This window comes from Bufo gargarizans, chromosome 6 (genome assembly GCF_014858855.1).
Source record: "Bufo gargarizans isolate SCDJY-AF-19 chromosome 6, ASM1485885v1, whole genome shotgun sequence".
In the NCBI taxonomy this organism is placed as follows: Eukaryota; Metazoa; Chordata; class Amphibia; order Anura; family Bufonidae; genus Bufo; species Bufo gargarizans.
The window spans coordinates 24,312,753-24,334,930 of NC_058085.1; the positions used below are offsets into that span (position 1 = coordinate 24,312,753).

General features: G+C 44.1%; 1 protein-coding gene across 1 annotated transcript in view; it reads right to left on the reverse strand.

Moving 5' to 3' along the window:
- LOC122941899 (zinc finger protein 841-like) overlaps nucleotides 1-22,178 on the reverse strand; it is a 76,235-nt gene that overhangs the window by 30,928 nt on the left and 23,129 nt on the right. The window contains exon 4 of the mRNA XM_044299396.1: nucleotides 11,298-12,395. Within this exon, the coding sequence (XP_044155331.1) occupies nucleotides 11,298-12,395 (1,098 nt within the window). The remainder of the gene's footprint in view (nucleotides 1-11,297; nucleotides 12,396-22,178) is intronic.

The window sequence follows — 22,178 nt, forward strand, 5'->3', positions numbered from 1 at the left end:
GGCTGTGCTGCAGAAGGTACAGGACATATGATGATGTCATAACCATGTGATCAGGTGTGGGAGGAGTCAGGTTATGCTGCAGGAGACGGTACAGGACCTGTGATGATGTCATGACCATGTGTGGGAGGAGTCAGGCTGTGCTGCAGAAGGTACAGGACCTGTGATTACGTCATGACCATGTGATCAGGTGTGGGAGGAGTCATTGAGATCACATGACCAGGTTTATCTGCTCTGTGTGTGAGACTCTGCTGTGCTGTGTGGAATCCCATTCTGTATGTAGCAGAGCTGTAAGCCTGTAATGTCTGTATAGATGAGCTGTATCCGTGTAATGTCTGTGTAGTTGAGCTGTATGTGCATACAACCAAGCTGTATATGTGTAATATGCCTCTAAAGAGTTCTATCAGTGTGTGCAGCAGAGCTGTGTATGTGTAATGTTCAGTTACTACAGCTGAGTCTTTGTCATGTCCATGTAGCAGAGCTGTGTATGTGTGATGTTCAGTTACTACAGCTGAGTCTCTGTCATGTCCATGTAGCAGAGCTGTGTATGTGTAATGTTCAGTTACTACAGCTGAGTCTCTGTCATGTCCATGTAGCAGAGCTGTGTATGTGTAATGTTCAGTTACTACAGCTGAGTCTCTGTCATGTCCATGTAGCAGAGCTGTGTATGTGTAATGTTCAGTTACTACAGCTGAGTCTCTGTCATGTCCATGTAGCAGAGCTGTGTATGTGTAATGTGCAGTTATTACAGCAGAGTCTTTGTCATGTCCATGTAGCAGAGCTGTGTATGTGTAAGGTTCAGTTACTACAGCTGAGTCTCTGTCGTGTCCATGTAGCAGAGCTGTGTATGTGTAATGTACAGTTACTACAGCGGAGTCTCTGTCATGTCCATGTAGCAGAGCTGTGTATGTGTAATGTTCAGTTACTACAGCGGAGTCTTTGTCATGTCCATGTAGCAGAGCTGTGTATATGTAATGTTCAGTTACTACAGCTGAGTCTTTGTCATGTCCATGTAGCAGAGCTGTGTATGTGTAATGTTCAGTTACTACAGCAGAGTCTCTGTCATGTCCATGTAGCAGAGCTGTGTATGTGTAATGTTCAGTTACTACAGCGGAGTCTCTGTCATGTCCATGTAGCAGAGCTGTGTATGTGTAATGTGCAGTTACTACAGCTGAGTCTCTGTCATGTCCATGTAGCAGAGCTGTGTATGTGTAATGTTCAGTTACTACAGCGGAGTCTCTGTCATGTCCATGTAGCAGAGCTGTGTATGTGTGATGTTCAGTTACTACAGCGGAGTCTTTGTCATGTCCATGTAGCAGAGCTGTGTATGTGTAATGTTCAGTTACTACAGCGGAGTCTCTGTCATGTCCATGTAGCAGTGCTGTGTATGTGTAATGTTCTGTTACTACAGTCTCTGTCATGTCCATGTAGCAGAGCTGTGTATGTGTAATGTTCAGTTACTACAGCGGAGTCTCTGTCATGTCCATGTAGCAGAGCCGGCGATGTAATCTGCTGGTATCGGGGCTCTGTGTGTGCTCAGGAGATGTTTAGGGGTAACTCTGTCCCTTTTCTCCATATCTGTTATTAGAAATGATGTCAGCGATACCTTATGTCGGGGCAGATGTAGGATTTCCGCTGTGGGGGAAAAGGAGGAATAAGCTTCTCTCCTGTTGTTCCTAGTGTTAGCACATAAATGGCCGTGCTGTGTCTTATCGCTGGGGATTGTCTCTGTAGTTGATCTGAGCTTGTCTGCTGCTCCAATGGGGGAACATGGGCCCCGTTCTCCTGACTGGCAGGGGCCCCCAGCGGATGGACCCCAAGCAGAGAGAAAGAGACAGCAGGGAAGAGGACAGCCACTGAGAAGTTACAATAAGCGGACAAGAGGTAGAACAAAAACGGAAGGCGAGGCAGGTCAACTAGCCGAGTTCAGTCCAGGAGGTCACGTCAGAACAAGGGAAGAGGCAAAGACAAATCCGTAAACAAGCCGAGGTCAAAATCCGAGAGGCAGCGTCCAGGTACAGGGAGCAGGCAGAAGAGGTGTCAAGAGGCGGAACAAGGTTTAATTCCAGAGGTAGCTTAATAACAATAAAGTACATAGCCTATAGGACGAAAATCACAGGCAACCTGTAGCCAGCAGGCCGCCTGTATTTATAGTGGCGAGTGAGGGTCATGTGATGTGGCGAGTCACATGACCGACAGACAAACAAGTCAAGCACCGAGTGATCAGTTCGGCGCTCAAGGCAGACTTAGGAGCAGGGAGCCTCCCAGCTAGCAAAGCCGCCCTGGGAATGAGGCCGAACACAGATCCTCGCTCACGGAGCTAAGCAGCAGGTCTGCGGCTGGTGGGAGACAGAGTGCGCCTTCGGCGCCCTGTTACACAAATGCAACATATACAATGAATATATTTTTGGGATTATCTGAGGCCGTGGTCCGGGTCTGCATTTCCTGTGTCTCCACAGTGTGGGTGAGAGCTGCAGTGGCTGTTTATTTTTCTTGCTAGTTATACCTGTTGGACAGCGTGCCCTCCCTAAAGATGGATCATATCTGTAACACACCAGAGGCACCTGATTATGGTGATATGGATCTGAAAATTAAGATGGCATCATTGGAGAGACTTTTAACTAAAGAATTGCGTGTGTGGTGGGATCTCACCTCTTTGAAAAGGTATTTAGAAAATAATATGATACCGCGAGGTTTATGTATGAAAAAGAAACCCACCACAATTTATTCTGATATTTTTATGACACAGTGGTATGACATATTAACAGACTGTTCCTTGAAATTGATGCGGCTTATTGTCACCCATGAGGAATCATTTCTGAAGGAGTTACATGGAGAAATAAAAAAGCTACAAGAAGGCGTTTATTGTTACAAGTCAGAACCTGATTTTATTATTATGGCTTCAAAGTTGAGGGAGAATCTTAATGAATTAGAGAAGAGTCTTATGGACTTCAAACAAGGGAAATATAATAGGGATCTCCTGGACTATAGCACAGACTCGGTTTATACATGGTCCAGTGTTAAATCAGGGACTCCTCGGTCCATACTAAAGAAGCTGAACCGTTCAAGGAGTAGGCGTAACTCTCGGGTGTCATTCAGCTCAGTGGAAGCGGACTCCTAGGATTCGGTTTCGGATGTTTAGAAACACATGAGAGCCTTCGGAATCATCGATGAAAGAGGACACTAAAGAATGCAGATCCACATCAAATGGTAGTACAGGTCATAAAAGGATGGCAAAAAAATGCAGGTGTCATGGCTGAGGATGGGGAAAACCCTCAGCCGTGCGATGATCAAAGATGTTAACGGCTGCTTGGCCAGAACGACAGAATTAGGGAGCAGGTCACCTCCTAACGCATCCCTAATCCGACCATAACTCCTAGCTGCATGAGCTGACCTTGAAGGTAGGAGGGCCCATGCTCAGGAACCTCGGATCCCTACTCACCCTCCGCCGATCCTTGAACTAGGAGTAGGGTAAGACGACCTGTTCCTTCTGGACACGGAGGAACAGGAGTCTCACTGGCCAAGCTGCAGGGAAAAGGGGAACACAAACAGTCCTATGGATATGGCAGGTGAACTGCACTAGTTCCAGCCACCTGCCACAGCCTTGCTGACTGGATCCCTGTGCTGGCTAGCTGACGTCCACACAAAACAAAATGAACTCAGCACACACATCCACACACAGGAACCCAGATCCATAGCTGCACCAAATAACAAAGGAAAACATCAAGTGAACATCAACATAAACTTATGACCACAAGGGTGGCCCCCACTGGCAGATGAATAACACAGGAGGCTGCTCCAGCTAACCATGGCTGAAGTACCCCTCAGACTAGTGATATTCACTGAGGCTTTATAGGCCCAAGTAGCCACACCCAACAGACACACCCAGTGTTCACACACACAGAAGGGAATTAAACCTTCCAACACAAGGCAAGGGAATACAGCCACTTAAAGGGGAAGTACACACATAAACAAACACACTTCACCTGTTGCCGCGGGCAACGGCATGTGTGGCAATCATGTCCTGGGGATCAGCCATAGGGCTGAGACACTGCCATCACATGCAATCAACACCACACGCTGCCACGGACAACCAAGTGAAGGAAAGTGTCACACAACATACCATAGGCCGTGACAGCAGGGCAGGGAGAAAGCACCGGAAAAAACTAGCGATACCGAACTCATCGCAAGTAACAACTGAGGATATCCAGGTAATTAACCTTTCCTCTAAAATTATTTCTTCATTACAAGAGCAGGTGTTACGTTCAGGTTTATCTTTCTCCCTGTCCTGCCATTTTGACCTGTATCGCACTATTATAGATGAGACCCATTTAGCTAGAAATTTAACGTTGAGAAAACATTTTTTACCTGTTGATGTGGATGGCAGCATTGAAGATAACTGCTCCATACTAGATAACACCTCTTCTGAAGATGGACGGGATGGGATCCCTGCGGCTCTTTTAAATGGATTTGACTTTTCTGAGTTGGTTAAGATCTCTTCACTCCAGGAAATGTGTCAGGGACTGGAACCAGTAATGCTCCAAAACACCTGATTAGGTTTTAAAACCTCAAATAAGAATTTTTATCTGGTGCAGTCTAGATCCAGTGCCGTGGATAGGTTCCAGGAGTTGGTTGAGAGAGATCTGTGTACCTTGACGCTGGGTTCACACCTGAGCGTTCTGAAAGGAGCGCTCTGTATGCGCGATTGTACCGGCGTTTGCAATCGCGCATACAGAGACAAGCGAACGCCCATTGTCGCGCGTTCCCAAAAGTCTATGTACGGGAACGCGCGACAAGACGCCCCAAAGAAGCTCCTGTACTTCTTGGGGCGTCGGGCGTTTTACAGCGCGATCGTACGCACTGTAAAACGCCTAGGTGAGAACCATTCCCATAGGGAAGCATTGGTTTCTCCTTGTTGAGCGTTTTACAGCGCGTAGGAACGCGCTGTAAAACGCTCAGGTGTGAACCCAGCCTGAAAAATGATATCAGGAAAAAACGCCATACTAAAAACTTGTCCACAGGGGAATTTAACAAGGGGGGAGCTGTGGTGTTGCTGGATAGGGAGGTGTATAAAACACAAGTTACAAAAATGTTAGACACTTACAGACCGCTGGAAGCAAACCCACTCCCCTCTTTATCAGACTAAATTGCAGAATGTTCTCCAGGAGGGAGTTAATTTGGGAATTCTTTCAGAAAGGGAAAGGGAGTTCATTTATGTGGAACACCCGATGACACCTATCTTCCACGCACTCCCTAAGGTGCACAAGGAGGGTTTTCCTCCTCCCTTTAGACCTATTGTTGCAGGAATCGGGTCATACTCTAAGAAACTCTCGGAGTGGACTGATTCCTTTTTGCAACCTCTTGTACCCCTGATTCCGGGTTCTCTCAGGGACACATGCACAGTCCTTCAAATTTTCCATCAGTTTAAATGGCAGAAAGGATTTTATTGGGCAAAAGCTAATGTCGCCTCTTAGTATACGAATATTTCGCATTGTCTGGCCATTACAGCTCTGAAATGGTTTTTGGGAAGGTTCAGCAATTACACCATGGAACTCCAAGACTATGTATGCATTTGTGTAGATTTTTTACCAAGACATAATTTTTTATGTTTAATGGCATATATTATTTACAACGATCTGGAGTTTCCATAGGTGCTCAATTTTCACCACCTATTGCGAACGTGTTTATGTCTTGGTGGGAGAACCAATACCTATTTTCGGATACTAACTCTTATCTGACTTCCATCAAATGGTATGGGCGTTTTATTGATGACATGTTGTGGGTGTGGCAGGATGACGTGGAGAATCTGACTCCGTTCATAGAATATTTGAACAATTGTGTTCCCTCTATTATGTTGTCCATGGTGAAGGACCCTTCTGAGATTGTATTTCTGGATCTACATTTATATGGTGATTCGATGGGTGAAAAGGTGGATATTTGCACCTATCGCAAATAAACGGCAGGGAATACTATACTCTATGTGTCATCCTGCCACCCCCCACATGTCACCAAGAACATTCCCAAAGGGGAGATGCCGAGGGCGCGACGAAACTGCTCCACCTTAGATCTTTTTTCAGAGAAGCTTCTGATATTACAGCTAGGCTGCAGACTAGAGGATATTCACTTTCAAATATTCTTGAAGCGAAAAAAATTCACTATACGAAAAGATAGGGAGACTCTTTTGTTTTCCAAAAAGGTGAAAAATAAAAGTAAAAATAAGAATAAAATTCACAAATATAGAAAATGTGGAAAGCTGTAGCCGGTCACCTTTGTGACAGGCTATAGTAAAGAGTACCGCCAAGTCTGGAATATTATACCGAAGTACCTCCTGGTTATCACATTTGATGATAACTGGAGGGACGTGGCTGCAGCAGGTGTCAGATGTATAGCGGGGAGGGCACTGACGGTCGGACAAAGAGTGAGCCCTAGCTTATTTTTGGACGACACTCCTTGTCCCCCCATATGGTTAAGAACTAAGGGAAGTTATAAGTGTGGAAGCAAAAGGTGTATATGCTGCCAACATGTCAGATAGCAAAAATGTGGTCTCGGCATTTAACCATAGTTCACATGAGGTGCGGCAATACATAAACTGCAATACGGAGTATGTGGTGTACGTGATTACATGCGGACTATGCGGGTTACAATATGTGGGATGCACAACGAATCAATTGAAAATAAGAATACGAAAACATTTAAGTGATGTCCCACATTTTTTAACCCGCAACGTATCGGCAGCGACATTCCATTTTGGATCTGTTCACAAGGGGGGACACCTCAGCGTTTTTTGTACAGGGTGTTGATAGGGAATATTTATGGGCGGTCATGTCAAAGTTAGGGGTAGGTCCTGTGTATATTCACTGGGTGAAACTGCTTTATCACCAACCAAGTGCACGACTGCGAATAAATGGTAAGCTATCCCCAATGATGTCACTGGAGAGGGGCACTAGGCAGGGATGCCCTCTGTAACCCCTCTTATTTGCCATTGCCATAGAGCCCTTGGCCTGTATTATACGCTCCACACCACTGGTCCGGGGTTTGGGGATGGGGGAAGTGGAGGAACGTGTCTCGCTATACGCAGACGATATGCTACTATATGTGAGCGACTTGGCTTCATCTATAGATCCCATTATTTCATTGATTTCAGATTTTGGTAAGCAATCTGGTTTACTAATTAATTGGAACAAATCAGTTATTCTCCCGCTGTCCCCCCTCCCGGAGTCTCTAGACTTGAAACACATTAACCTAAAGGTGGTCTCCTCTTTTAAATATCTTGGAGTTAACATCTCAGTTGAGCCCCGGTCATATATTGTAGGTAACCTGTTACCGCCAATAGCTAGGTTTAAAATGAAAGTAGTTACGTAGCATAAGCTTCCATTATCAATGATAGGTAGAGGTAATCTTCTTAAAATGATTCTGATGCCACAGTTGCTTTATATTTTACACAACTCACCAGTATGGATACCCATGCAATACCCAAGCTACAGCAAATATTCAGATCCTTGTTATGGAAAAATAAAAATAGCAGGATTCGATATGAAACATTACAGCGATATAAAGATGCGGGAGGATTGGCATTGCCTAACCCCTTGCTATACCTTCTGGCAGCACAGTTACAACACTTTAAAGGTTGGGGGGCCCCGAGAATGATGGGAAGGTGTGGAGATCCAGCTTTTGTCCTCCTATGTCAATCTTAGAGAAAGATTTGCCCGATTCTTTTAAATCTCTCTCAACTGTGGGATTAATGAGGAAAGTCTGGGGTAAATCTAGGGAAATACTGGAATTATTAGATTTGTCTCCTTCTGGAATAATTCACGCTTAATAGAGTTGTCCAAACTGCAGGGATTTTCGGAATGGGAGCGTCAGGGGCTATGGAGTGTAGGGCAACTATATTCACAAGGCATTTTAAAACAATTTGCGCAACTCTGTGCTGAGTTTGGGTTAGTGTCTACTCACTTTTATAAGTACCTGCAACTAAGGCACGCTCTAAATTCACAATCCAGAGTGTCCGCTATGCATTTGGTCTCCCACAGCATACTTAAAAAGTTAGTAGAACCGGGCCCCGTGAAAGGAGCTATCTCCAGCACTTATAAGCTTTGCAGGGTGAACAGCTGAAGAACTTTCCACTTAAAGTTAAATTGAAGTGGGAGAGGGATTTGGGCCCCATTTCGGACACCCAATGGGAAGACATTCTTGCACTGACTCCCAATCTATCCCTTAGTGAAGCGGCTAGATTATCTCAACTCTATATGATACACAGGGTATATAGAACCCCAGTTTTCTTATGGAGGTGGGATATAGATCCGATTCCTTTTGTCCGAGATGCAGGGAGGAGGGAGCTGGGCTGTTTCATATGATGTGGAGTTGTAGTGCCCTGCAGGGATATTGGATGGGTATAGTCAACTTGTTCAATACAATATATAGTGCTAATTATAGATTAGATCCCAGATTGTGCTTACTTGGTATTCTGGATTCAGACAATCTGCAACTGACTATCACAGTTGGGATCAACAGACTCAGGCACGCAAAACTCTAGCTGCTAAGTGGAGACAGCCGCTTCCCCCGAGCATTCCTGAATTCATTGCAAGAATGAATACGATTATAAGGTTGGAGAGGGGAGTGTTTGTGAAACGTAACGGTCTTTCAAAATTTAACAATATCTGGGGGTCCTTGGATAGACAGATCTGGTGTCTGCAGCCCATGGCTGACCCTGCAGAATAATCTAAGGATTTTCTCGGGCTAAACTTTGGGGGGAGGTAAATGAGGTTGATTGAAAGTATTCTGTCTCTGCGTGCTGAGCTTTATAGTGTGATGGTGATATAATGGTCTGCTGCTATACTGAATAGATCTTAACCACGTGTTCCGGGTTATTTAACCATAATAAAGGTCTCACAGAGGGGGTGTTATGGGGACTTGTATACCAACAATCTCGTATGTTGACTATTTTGCTTTGTACAATTATCCTTTTTGTACTATGTTGAATATAATACAGGATGCAAGAAATTTTGTAACATGATAAATGTTTATTTTGTACAAAACCAATAAAAAATTTATCAGATAAAAAAAAGAAGGCTTGCACAGTAAAATAAAAATTTTGAAGATGACACTAACCTGTGTAAAATAATTAATACGGAAGAGGACGGTATACTGCTACAGAGGGATCTGAATAGGTGTGAGGCTTGGGCAGATAAGTGGCAGATGAGGTTTAACAATGACAAATGTAAGGTTGTGCACATGGGAATGAATAATGCAAGTCACCTGTACATACTAAAACACTGGGTAACACTGACATGGAAAAGGACCTAGGAATTTTAGTGAACAGCAAACTGTAGAAACCAGTGTCGGGCAGCTGCTGCCAGGGGCAATTAGATAATGGGTTGCATCAAAAGGGGCATAGATGAGAACATAGTCCTGCCACTTTACAAATCAGTAGTCAGACCACACATGGAGTACTGTGTACAGTTCTGGGCTCCTGTGAACAAGGCAGACATAGCAGAGCTGAAGAGGGTTCGGAGGAGGGCATCTAAAGTAATAACTGGAATGGGTGGACTACAGTACCCTGAAAGATTATCAACATTAGGGTTATTCACTTTAGAAAAAAAGACGACTGAGGGGAGATCTAATTACTATGTATAAATATATCAGGGGTCAGTACAGAGATCTCTCCCATCATCTATTTATCCCCAGGACTGTGACGAGGGGACATCCTCTGCGTCTGGAGGAAAGAGGGTTTGTACATAAACATAGAAGAGGATTCTTTACGGTAAGAGCGGTGAGACTATGGAACTCTCTGCCTGAGGAGGTGGTGATGGTGAGTTCACTAAAAGAGTTCAAGAGGGACCTGGATGTATTTCTGGAGTGTAATAATATTACAAGATATAGCTACTAGAGATGGGTCATTGATCCAGGGAGTTATTCTGATTGGAGTCGGGAACAAATTTTTTCCCCCTAAAGTGGGCAAAATTGGCTTCTACCGCACAGTTTTTTTGTTTTTTTTTGCCTTCCTCTGTATCAACCTGCAGGATAACAGGCTGAACTGGATGGACAGATGTCTTTTTTCAGCCTTATAAACTATGTTACATCCTATCAGTCATTCCACTTGACTGCAAATAACTGTCCATTTACAAGTGTGAATGATGCCCCTTTTTCCACATGTCTGGACACCAGCTCTTGTGGGAATCCAGCTCAATTCTTTGGACTTTCATATATAGGCCCCTGTATTTGCAGTTTTACAGAAATGGAGGGTTCCCATACCCATCACAGGCAGGGTGGTAACTTTGCGAAACATTTTTTTTTTTTAAATCTCTCTCACCAAACATTTGTGTTTAAAGGACACTAAACAGTGCTGGAAGGTGTGTTGTCCCATTTCAGGTACCTCAGATGGGCGAGACAAATAAAATCCAGAGAGTGGTAGTAGTCTCAGCAAAGCATAGTTTGCTGACACATTTCTGTATACGTTTTCTGGGCTGGATTTTACTTGGACTGGTGGCTAGGCTTGGTGGAGGGAGTTCCCAGTCCACACCCTTACAGTATGGGTTTTCCTTTCTACCTGAGGTGATCGCAGGGGAGGCCTGCTGTAATCAGGCTTGCATAAAGCGCCTCAGAGTAGGTCAGTCTGAGGAGGGAAAGCGAGACTGTTTTGTGAAGCAGAGGCTCTGTGTGTGGTCTCAATCAGGACGACTGAGGGGCCACAAGGCTTTGAAGAGCCTGAGGTTTGGAGGACCCAGAGAATGAGGGTTGCACGCCCAGCGGAGGACTACTGGGCCACACTCCCCCAAAAGGTACTGAGTTGCCACAGCCTGGAGGCTGCAGTATTGATGTTGGCTGAGGGAAGCCGCATATGTTGTCCATGTGTGAACTGAGCTGTGAACTGTGAACTGAGCTCTTTGTGTTTTAAGTGTTGGCGGTGCGGGAACCTCACCCCACCCCGTGATGTATAACTGGACTATCCTTTATAAGAAGACTGTCAAAATAAATGCACAGTTTGGACATGAAAATCTGTTGTCTGTATGAGATATCTGTGAGTGTGAGCCCCTGAAAAGAGACGATCCCTTACAATAATCCTTACATATAATCCTTAGTTTCACTTCAATGATGTGTCCTTTGATTACAATATTCATTCAATACGGAAGACCATGTGTATTTGGGGAGCTCTCACAACAGTCCCAATCATCGCTCCAAGCCCTCAGCTACCTCTGGTAACTGAAAGCAAGGCACTGTTTTATCTCCCTGTAAAGAGGAGTATCTGAAGGAATAAAGCCAGTTAGTGACCACCATAAAAACAGATAAGGGAGGTCACTAACTGGCCAAGAATGAAGATGGCTTCTCTTTTATGTGGGTTTTTTGATGTTTAACAAGATTTGATTTACGGGTAAAACATTTCCCACATTCTGAACATGAAAATGGCTTCTCCCCTATGTGAATTTTCTGATGTGTATCAAGATTTGATTTACGGGTAAAACATTTCCCACACTCAGAACATGGAAATGGCTTCTCTCCTGTTTGACTTCTCTGATGAATAACAAGACCTGATTTATACTTAAAACATTTCCCACATTTTGAACATGAAAATGGCTTCTCTTCTGTGTGACTTCTCTGATGTATAACAAGACTTGATTTATCCTTAAAACATTTCCCACATTCTGGACATGAAAATGGCTTCTCCCCTGTGTGAATTTTCTGATGTGTATCAAGATTTGATTTACAGTTAAAACATTTCCCACATTCAGAACATGAAAATGGCTTCTCTCCTGTGTGACGTCTCTGATGTATAACAAGAGCTGATTTATACTTAAAATATTTCCCACATTCTGAACATGAAAATGGCTTCTCTCCTGTGTGACTTCTCTGATGTATAACAAGAGCTGATTTCTGCTTAAAACATTTTCCACATTCAGAACATGAAAATGGCTTCTCTCCTGTGTGAATTTTATGATGTGTATCAAGATTTGATTTACGGTGAAAACATTTCCCACATTCTGAACATGAAAACGGCTTCTCACCTGTGTGACATCTCTGATGTATAACAAGATATGATTTACCCTTAAAACATTTCCCACATTCTGAACATGAAAATGGCTTCTCCCCTGTGTGAATTCTCTGATGTATAGCAAGAGCTGATTTACGGTTAAAACATTTCTCACATTCTGAACATGGATATGTCTTCTCTCTTACATAAGCTGTTTGATGTTTAGCACCTTTTCTGTGACTTTTATTCTGTGTTACAGTCTGTGATGAATCAGAAGATTTAAAAGAATCAAACGACGCATTGTTGCTGTGATTGGATGAGGGTATATCTTGCATATTGGCATGCTCTTCAAATGTATCTCGTGTGATACCACAATCATCTACTTCAAAATCTGAAGATACCAAATGTTTCTCTAAGTTCCTGGTACAGTCATCTGCCAAGAATAAAACACATGTTATTATTGATTAATAACATTAAAATTGTATTTTAGTTTGATAACAGTCATGGCACAAAATTCAAGTATTAATTGACTAAAACAGTGGTGGCCAAACAGACCACAATCTAATAGTAGACCGAGGGGCATAACTAGAAAACGGTCATTTAAAAGATATATAAATAAAACATTTCCTAGCGCTGGATAAGAGGCGACGAATCTCCTTTTAGTGCCCCACACAATAGTTATCTCCTCTCAGTATCCCTTTCACAATGGAATTCCCCTTTAGTGCCCTTTTCACAGTACTGATGCTCCCTAAGTGCCCCCACTCAATAGAATGTCCTCTTGATGTCTCCAAACAGTAGTTATGCCCCCTAAGTGCCCCCACACAGTAGTTATGGCCCCTTTGTGCACCCCCTGCAGTAGTGCTGTCCTTTAGTGTCCCCTTTACATCAGTAAAGCTCCTGTACAGTGAATAAAATTAAAGTAATACCGATCCAGGAGACCGAACCAACGGCCAAAGATATATATGCAGCGGTGCAGCGGTGCAGCAATGTAATACTGCGCTGGCCTCCTTGCACACTTCTATAGGCTTCCTCCAGACAAATGTGACTTTTATATGGCAAGATCTTAAGAAAGTCAATCAGAGGGTAGCAGAAGTGGAACACCGTGTGGGTGACTTGGAAGACCAACTTCCTACTGTTAAAAGAGATATGGCTAAGGTTATACATAACATTACTCATCTCATCAATAAAGCAGAGGACCTTGAAAACATCTCTCGGCGGAATAATCTCAGGCTGGTGGGGGTGCCGGAAAGAGCTGAAGGGTCTGACGCCCCAGTGTTTTTTGAAAAATGGTTTACAGAAATATTTGGTGCTCAGGCCCTATCCCCATTATTCGCCATCGAGAGGGCACACCGAGTACCATTCCGTCCTCCACCACCAGGGGCGCCTCCCCGGCCTGTACTGCTCAGGATCCTTCACTTCCGAGACTGTGATGCTATCCTGCATAATGCTCGGGATTTACTGGATCTTACTATTGATGGTAATAAAATTTCCATATTCCCAGATTTCTCTGCGGATGTTCAGCGGCGACGAGCCAGATTCCTGGAGGTCAAAAGACATATGCGGATCCGAAATGTGCAATACTCCATGTTATATCCTTCAAAGTTACGAGTGATTGCGGGTAGGGAAAACATATTTCTTTAAATCACTAGAAGATGCCTCTGCTTGGTTGAACCAACAGGATCTGCATAAGGCTTCTACTGAAGATCTGGACTGATGACCAGGGTTGTTAGAGCTCACAGAAGATGTTGTCATGAATGTCTTCGCTCTTCAGACATTTGATTAATGAGTATATTCTGTATTCCGTTCTATTTGTGTGCTTTATTACTTTTTTAATAGGGTGACTATTCATGTTGGGACGTTTCAGTTTGCCAATATTATATTGTCATACATATGGGCCCGGAAGCATTTGTACCAGCCTGTATCACTAATAAGCTAAATGTACATTACATGTGCCTCAGTCTTATGACTATATTTGATATGCTAAGCTCAGGACTCTTGTCTATACTAGAATACTTGCACTATAGTATCTTTACTGAATGCACCCTATTGTGAGTGCTAATTTTAGGAATTTCTTGAGCCTCATGTTTTATTACCCCCACTTTGTTTGTTATAGTTTTATTGCTTTGTGCATTGTTCTGCTATGGTAGAGTGCAATTGTATTGGGGAAAAGGGTGCGGTGAGACGGCTTACTTACATATGTTAGCATGTTGTATGGACTTCGTCCATCATGATATATGGCATATCCTTCTTATTATTACCATGTTGAAACATAATGTTGGGTAAAATGCCGGTATTTGTGTGGAATGTTAGGGGGGGTGAGAGACAGTGTCAAAAGACAAGCTATTTTCACGGCAGTCCAACAATATAAACCTGCCATATTATGTTTTTTGGAGATGCATTTGTTTGCACAAGACCGTAATTTGCTACACAAGCCATGGATCTCTTACTCCTATCATTCCACATTCTCTATTCATGCTAGAGGGGTCAGTGTCTTGGTCCATACCTTTTGAATGCTATTACTCTGTTAAAGACCCTGAAGGTAGATTTGTCTGCCTTCACTGTTCTATATACAATACGCCACTTTTCCTTGTTGCTTTGTGTAACGGATCTCCTAGCACCCTGACCGGGTACCTCCGTTGATGGATGCTCCCAGTGCTTCCCGAGGACTCCAAGCACTCCTCTCTACACCAAAACCACCACAGGAGCCAGGAACAGCTCTTACAAGAGCTAGTAGTTATAGCCAAGGGAGTATAGTAAATCTTCAGCGTATAGCAATGCCCACACACATGAGACGAGGCTCTATGTTGAATGTAAAACAGGAACTCTTTAATGGGTTATTTTTCAGCCTTTTATGCAGGTCTCCTAGCAAGGGACACTCCCCTTGGGGCCCTTGTAGAAGACTGTGACAGTTTATATTTTAGCCAATCACATGCATTTACAGTACTGAAACCTTCCCAGCAATTGTACACAAAACCCCCCTTCCCTCTGTCTGTAACACAATCAACAAAATACAATGAGCATTGTCTTTGACGCAATTAACTAACACACTGGCATTGTCTGAGACGCAATTAACTAACACACTGGCATTGTCTGAGACGCAATCAACAAAATACAATTACCAAACGTAATGGGCTAACTTAATCACTCACAGACAGAAAACACACAGAAAACACCTCAAAACCCCACACATCCCCATAATGTATACATCCATGGATAGCTCTGATCTGGGTGAACAACATATCCAAAAATCACCAAGATCCGAGCAGGGGCTTCCCGAATTCCATGGAAGTCACATTTGGCCAGTCTGTCTTCTCCTTCAAAGTTAGTATGGGCCATAATCCTGGGGCAAGAGGCTGGCAACCAGGCCCCTCCAAAACCCAGTGGCGAGGTTGGTTTCGCCACACTTTGTATATACCCCCGCCGTATTCATGTCAGGTAATAAAACAAGTCATGACTATTGTAGCTAAGGGTCCAATAATACCAGTACTTATGCTAGGAGACTTTAATAAGTATTTAGACCCTATGTTAGATAAATTCCAACACAACCCCCTCTCTGGTGAGATACGGGAGACTTCACTGGCCAAATTAATGAGGGAACTAGATCTCCATGATCTTTGGAGAGTTAGGAAACCGGATGCTCGTGAATACTCCCGTTTTTCCCCAGCATATAACTCCCTTTCCAGGATTGACTTGGATCCTTGGAACTGGTACCTGTCGGACCATTCTGCACTTAGAGTAGAATTGCAATTCACTAGTGGGAATGGGGGTCCTTATACACTCACCTAAAGAATTATTAGGAACACCTGTTCTATTTCTCATAAATGCGATTATCTAGTCAACCAATCACATGGCAGTTTCTTCAATGCATGTAGGGTTGTGTTCCTGGTCAAGACAATCTCCTGAACTCCAAACTGAATGTCAGAATGGGAAAGAAAGGTGATTTAAGCAATTTTGAGCGTGGCATGGTTGTTGTTGCCAGACGGGCCGGTCTGAGTGTGAGGAATATGGATTAATATTTACTGTCAGCCATGTCCTCACACCCATTTGCTGACAGACAGCAGAGGTAGGGAAATCTACAGGATTTCCCTGCTTCAAAGCCCCCAGCCCTGATTGCAATTTGATGCGCCTCTTGGCATGATTCAGTGTACATGCAAAATAAGTTTACACCCCCCATGTGCTGACAGATTGCAGAGGTAAGGAACTCCACAGGGGGTCCAAGCTTCAAGGAGAAGTTCACACCTCCAGGCACCAGTTTGGAGCCACCTGAATCCGGCAGGAAAACTCTCAGCAGGGGGTATCTGCCCTTGCCCGGATCAATGAGACTCCCCAGGCATATTGTCACCTACCTCTCATAAGGAATTATGAAGCGCCCGGCCATCACAGGCGCAAACCGGATACATATTTGTGTCCCAGGGGCCACGAGGTACGGTCCCATGGTCTTTGTTTACTCGTACCCAGTCGGGGTAGGGAGATACCCATATCTCCCCATAGAAGCCACCTACCGGTACCAGGTTTGGGCTCTACTTGTAGCCGGAACCCAGGCAGGTCCATTAGTCCCAGAACCATCTCCCTGTGACCCTCTGGTCTGGAGCTATGACCCCTAAAGGGTTTTGTGGGTCATTCACCGTCAGCCCAGAAGAGGGGGAGTTGACCCCTCCCTGAGGCAGGGAGGGGATGGGCCGGCTACAGGTTAAAAGCCTGGTGCCAGCAAGTAGGCGGGTTCTTTCTCTGAAGAGGGGTCACATCCTACACATGTGTTTAGAGGGACCCAGGAAATAGCAGGAGATCACAGCCCCTCGTGTGGACTCCAGCTCAGGACATCACAAGGAACTTTCATCATACTTGGTAACTTACTTTTACACTGCTTAGCCCAGTTGTACCCATATAATCTGTATCTGTAATCTCAGACCACTGTATATATTGTCTGTGTATATTGTGTCATATCTAGTGTGCTCTTACAGCGATTAAATCTATAATTTAATCTTGTGCTATCTTGTATCTCGATCACGAATCCCCACGTCCGTGTTTTGGCCTAGTTATAAGCTACCGCGGGTTGGTTTCTGACCCTATATAATCCCGTTAGCGGACCGGGCTTATATCAAACGAGAAACTGGTGGCAGTTACCCGGGCTGAGGGTGGGCTGTTTTCACTGTGGCAGTGAAAAGGCCCTCCCAGCTTGTTGCCTCTCTGTGCCTGCGTGGACAGGAGGTGTGTGTGTAAACTATACCAGCCTGACCTTACGTGCTCCTCTGGAGGGCGTAACTTCACGTTTTTGGTAAACCCTGTGATCATACCGGGTCTCGTGAGCTCGATGTGGTTGACGTCAGCGGGCACGAGGGGTGGTATTCATCACACTGAGTATTTCACAATCTGCTCAGTTACTGGGATTTTCACGCACAACCATTTCTAGGGTTTACAAAGAATGGTGTGAAAAGGGAAAAACATACAGTATGCGGCAGTCCTGTGGGCGAAAATGCCTTGTTGATGCTAGAGGTCAGAGGAGAATGGGCCGACTGATTCAAGCTGATAGAAGAGCAACGTTGACTGAAATACCCACTCGTTACAACCGAGGTATGCAGCAAAGCATTTGTGAAGCCACAACACGCACAACCTTGATAAGAAAAAGAGGCTACAATTTGCACAAGCTCACCAAAACTGGACTGTTGAAGACTAAGAGTCCGAATTTGGCGTAAACAGAATGAGAACATGTATCCATCATGCCTTGTTACCACTGTGCAGGCTGGTGGTGGTGGTGTAATGGTGTGGGGGATGTTTGGCCATCGTTTAAGTGCCACGGGCTACCTGAGCATTGTTTCTGACCATGTCCATCCCTTCATGACCACCATGTACCCATCCTCTGATGGCTACTTCCAGCAGGATAATGCACCATATCACAAAGCTCGAATCATTTCAAATTGGTTTCTTGAACATGACAATGAGTTCACTGTACTAAAATGGCCCCCACAGTCACCAGATCTCAACCCAATAGAGCATCTTTGGGATGTGGTGGAACGGGAGCTTTGTGCCCTGGATGTGCATCCCTCAAATCTCCATTAACTGCAAGATGCTATCCTATCAATATGGGCCAACATTTCTAAAGAATGCTATCAGCACCGTGTTGAATCAATGCCACGTAGAATTAAGGCAGTTCTGAAGGCAAAAGGAGGTCCAACACTGTATTAGTATGGTGTTCCTAATAATTCTTTAGGTAAGTGTACGTGGAAGCTTAATCCATTTTGGATAAACCTCCTCGATAGAGTCGAACCAATTACGGAAAAGATTAAGGATTTTTCCCTCATTAATCAGGGTTCGACATCTGTTGGGACTGTTTGGGACGCCATGAAGGCGTATGTCCAGGGTCTTTACATTCAAAAAATGAAAAGGAAGAAGTCCGCTACTAGGGAGCTTACAGATACCCTGCAGAGGGAAGTAAAAGTTTTTGAAGCACAAGGAGTTGCAGTGGAATGAGGCACAAGAAAAACTAAAGGATCATTTTAATCAAATTGCAGACCATAAACGCTACTTTAAGTCCCAGAAATATTTCGAAGAGAGTGCAGGCGGTTTACTGGCTAGAATAGTTCGCTCACAATCCGGATCTTTTCAGACTATCCGAATGACAGGGGGAATCTTGTCAACGGACGACTCTGTCATTCTTCATGAATTCTATTCCTATTATAGAGACTTATATTCATCTACACTTATGTTGGATAACAATAATATATGGTCATAGCTGGCCAATATTCCGCTGCAGAAATTATTGTCGCAATCTGCACATTATTTAGATGAGCCTATAGAATTAGAGGAGCTTAAGATGGCACTTGGGTCTTTCTCCAATGAAAAAGCCCCAGGATTTGACGGATTACCTAGTGAATAAAAAAAATAATAATATCAGGATGATATCCTGCCAAAACTTCTTAAAGTGTTTAATGATGCTTTCAGAGAGGGAATACTACCGGCCTCCATGAGAGAGGCTGTTGTGGTGGTCATACCAAAACCGGGTAAAGATCCGACATTCCCGGAGTCCTATAGGCCCATATCCCTCCTCCCCTGTAAATGTTAAAATTTTAGCAAAAATATTGGCCATCCGCATAAACAGGGTTATTAATACTTTAATACTGACGACCAATCAGGATTTATGCCCGATAAAAGTACGGCTATCAACTTAAAGGGGTATTCTCATCTTGCTAAATCAGCCTGAGCTGCATTTACAGCAGAATTCACTTCTAAAGCTGGGCTGGCTTAGGCAGCTAGAGTGAAGGCTGGCCACGCCTCCTTATGACATCACACTGAGAGCTCGTTCATGTGGATAGTATAGTATTGTCCCCAGCATCCCTGCACTACATAACATTGTGCCCAGCGTCCCTGCAATAAATCACATTGTGCCCAGCGTCCCTGCAATAAATCACATTGTGCCCAGCGTCCCTGCAATAAATCACATTGTGCCCAGCGTCCCTGCAATAAATCACATTGTGCCCAGCGTCCCTGCAATAAATCACATTGTGCCCAGCGTCCCTGCAATAAATTACATTGTGCCCAGCGTCCCTGCAATAAATTACATTGTGCCCAGCGTCCCTGCAATAAATTACATTGGCCCCAGCGTCCCTGCAATAAATTACATTGTGCCCAGCGTCCCTGCCCTAAATAACATTGTGCCCAGCGTCCCTGCTCTACATATTTTACCCCCTTTGATGGTTCTAATAAATAAAATCGTTGGTGGATAAGTGGTTGAGGTTCTCCTGGCACTTACATATGCTGTCTGTGCACCTCCTCAGTACTGCCGCTCGCTCCTATGGGCACGTCCTCTCTCTCTCTCTCTGCCGCTCGCCTGGAAGGCCGCGCTGCATACAGAGCATGCGCGGCTCTGTATCAGACACAGTAGAGAAAAAATTAGATCAGCGCATGCGCGGCTAGCGTGCGTGTTCCTGTGATAATGGCTGGCCGCCTGGGTGAACAGTAAGTGCGGTCTGCGCAAGCGTGACCCATAGATGCGGCCGTGGAGCGGTGGCCGTATCTATGGGTTTCCAAATGTAAACAATGCTGTAAGAGGGAAAGAATTTTTCAGAATGGCTGCATTATAAATAATATAACCTAATTGCAAAAATAGTCTATGGCACTAGAGGAATTATCTTAAAGATGAGAATACCCCTTTAAGGAGGCTTTTCCTTAACCTTCAACGGCAAGTGGATGCGCGGGGGGGAAGGGGTGTACGGGCAGTGGTTTCTCTCGACGCTGCCAAAGCCTTTGACAGCATTGAGTGGGATTATCTGTGGGAGACCATGAAAATTTTGGGGTTTGGTCCCGGATTCTTATCTGGTTTATCTGGGGTGAAACTCTTATATAGATCCCCACTAGCTAGAATTACAGCTTACGGAAAGCTTAGTCTGCAATTTTCGTTGCATCGCGGGACTAGACAGGGGTGTCCTTTGTCCCCACTCCTATTTGCATTGGCCATTGAACCGCTAGCGTGCACACTGCGTGCATCACTGGACTGGACGGGGTTTACATTTGGTTCTCATGAAGAACGAGTCTCCCTATACGCAGATGACCTGCTTCTATATATTGGTGACCTGGAGCGCTCGATCCATCCAGTGATGCAACACATTACTGAATTTGGTCTCCGATCGGGGTTACGTATCAACTGGGATAAATCAGTGACACTTCCACTTGAAGCGCTCCCACTTCATATGGATTGGTCAAAGGTTCAATTACAAATTGTCGATAAATTGAAATACCTTGGTGTCCTGATTACATCGAAGGTCACAGATTATGTTAAGCTTAATATAGACCCTTTGTTAACTAAATTTCTGGATAAGGTCACTGCCTGGTCCATTTTCTGTAGTGGGGAGGGAGGTGCAATTTGATTAAGATGATCCTGATGCCCCAACTGCTAGATTTCCTACACAATTCACCTGTTTGGGTTCCCCAAAGGTTATTCTATAAAATTCAAGGTATTTTACTATCACTTATATGGAAGAAGAAACAACCTAGAATTAAGCTGGAAACATTGCAGAGAGGTTAAGAGGAAGGAGGCCTGTCAGTACCAAATCCCTGGGTTTACTATGTAGCTGCTCAATTACAACACTTAAAGGGTTGGGGCAATGTACGGAGGAAGGACCCTCAGCACGTATAGTATCCTACGTGGGAAAACAAGATATACCAATCGGGGTACCTGAAATAGGGTGAATACAAGGTTTGGGGGATTTACCCAAGGTATACCTAATGTGTAAGATCTGATCTAGATTTAAAGATATTATTGACCTTACTGGACTCTATGGACATATGACTTTATGGCGAAACCCGAAACTTCCGGAGATATTTAGATTAGAGGGGTTTTCTCCTTGGGAGAAGAAGGGTGTTCTTAATCTAAACCATACACAGATGGATGGTAATATGAAGTCCTTTGCACAGCTACAAAGTGAATTTGCACTCCCGCACTCAGCGTTCTATCAATTTTCACAATTGAGGCGCGCATATCAAGCGCAGTTTGCGGGGAATGCAAAGGTTTTAGCTACTCCAACAATTATGCAACAGCTATTAAGCAAGGGCTGATTTCCTTATTATACAGTCATATTAATGGCACCATTTCTCCTTCAGAGACTCTTCCAGGGGTTGGCCACCATAAGTATAAAAAACAATAAAGTACCCCAGACAATAACTAAAGCCAAGAGGAATTTGTGTCATGACAGATATACTGTATATACAGGTCCTTCTCAAAAAATTTGCATATTGTGATATAATTCATTATTTTCTGTAATGTACTGATAAACATTAGACTTTCATATATTTTAGATTCATTACACACAACTGAAGTAGTTCAAGCCTTTTACTGTTTTAATACTGATGATTTTGGCATACAGCTCATGAAAACCCAAAATTCCTATCTCAAAAAATTAGCATATCATGAAAAGGTTCTCTAAACGAGCTATTAACCTAATCATCTGAATCAACTAATTAACTCTAAACACCTGCAAAAGATTCCTGAGGCTTTTAAAAACTCCCAGCCTGGTTCATTACTCAAAACCGCAATCATGGGTAAGACTGCCGACCTGACTGCTGTCCAGAAGGCCATCATTGACACCCTCAAGCAAGAGGGTAAGACACAGAAAGAAATTTCTGAACGAATAGGCTGTTCCCAGAGTGCTGTATCAAGGCACCTCAGTGGGAAGTCTGTGGGAAGGAAAAAGTGTGGCAGAAAACGCTGCACAACGAGAAGAGG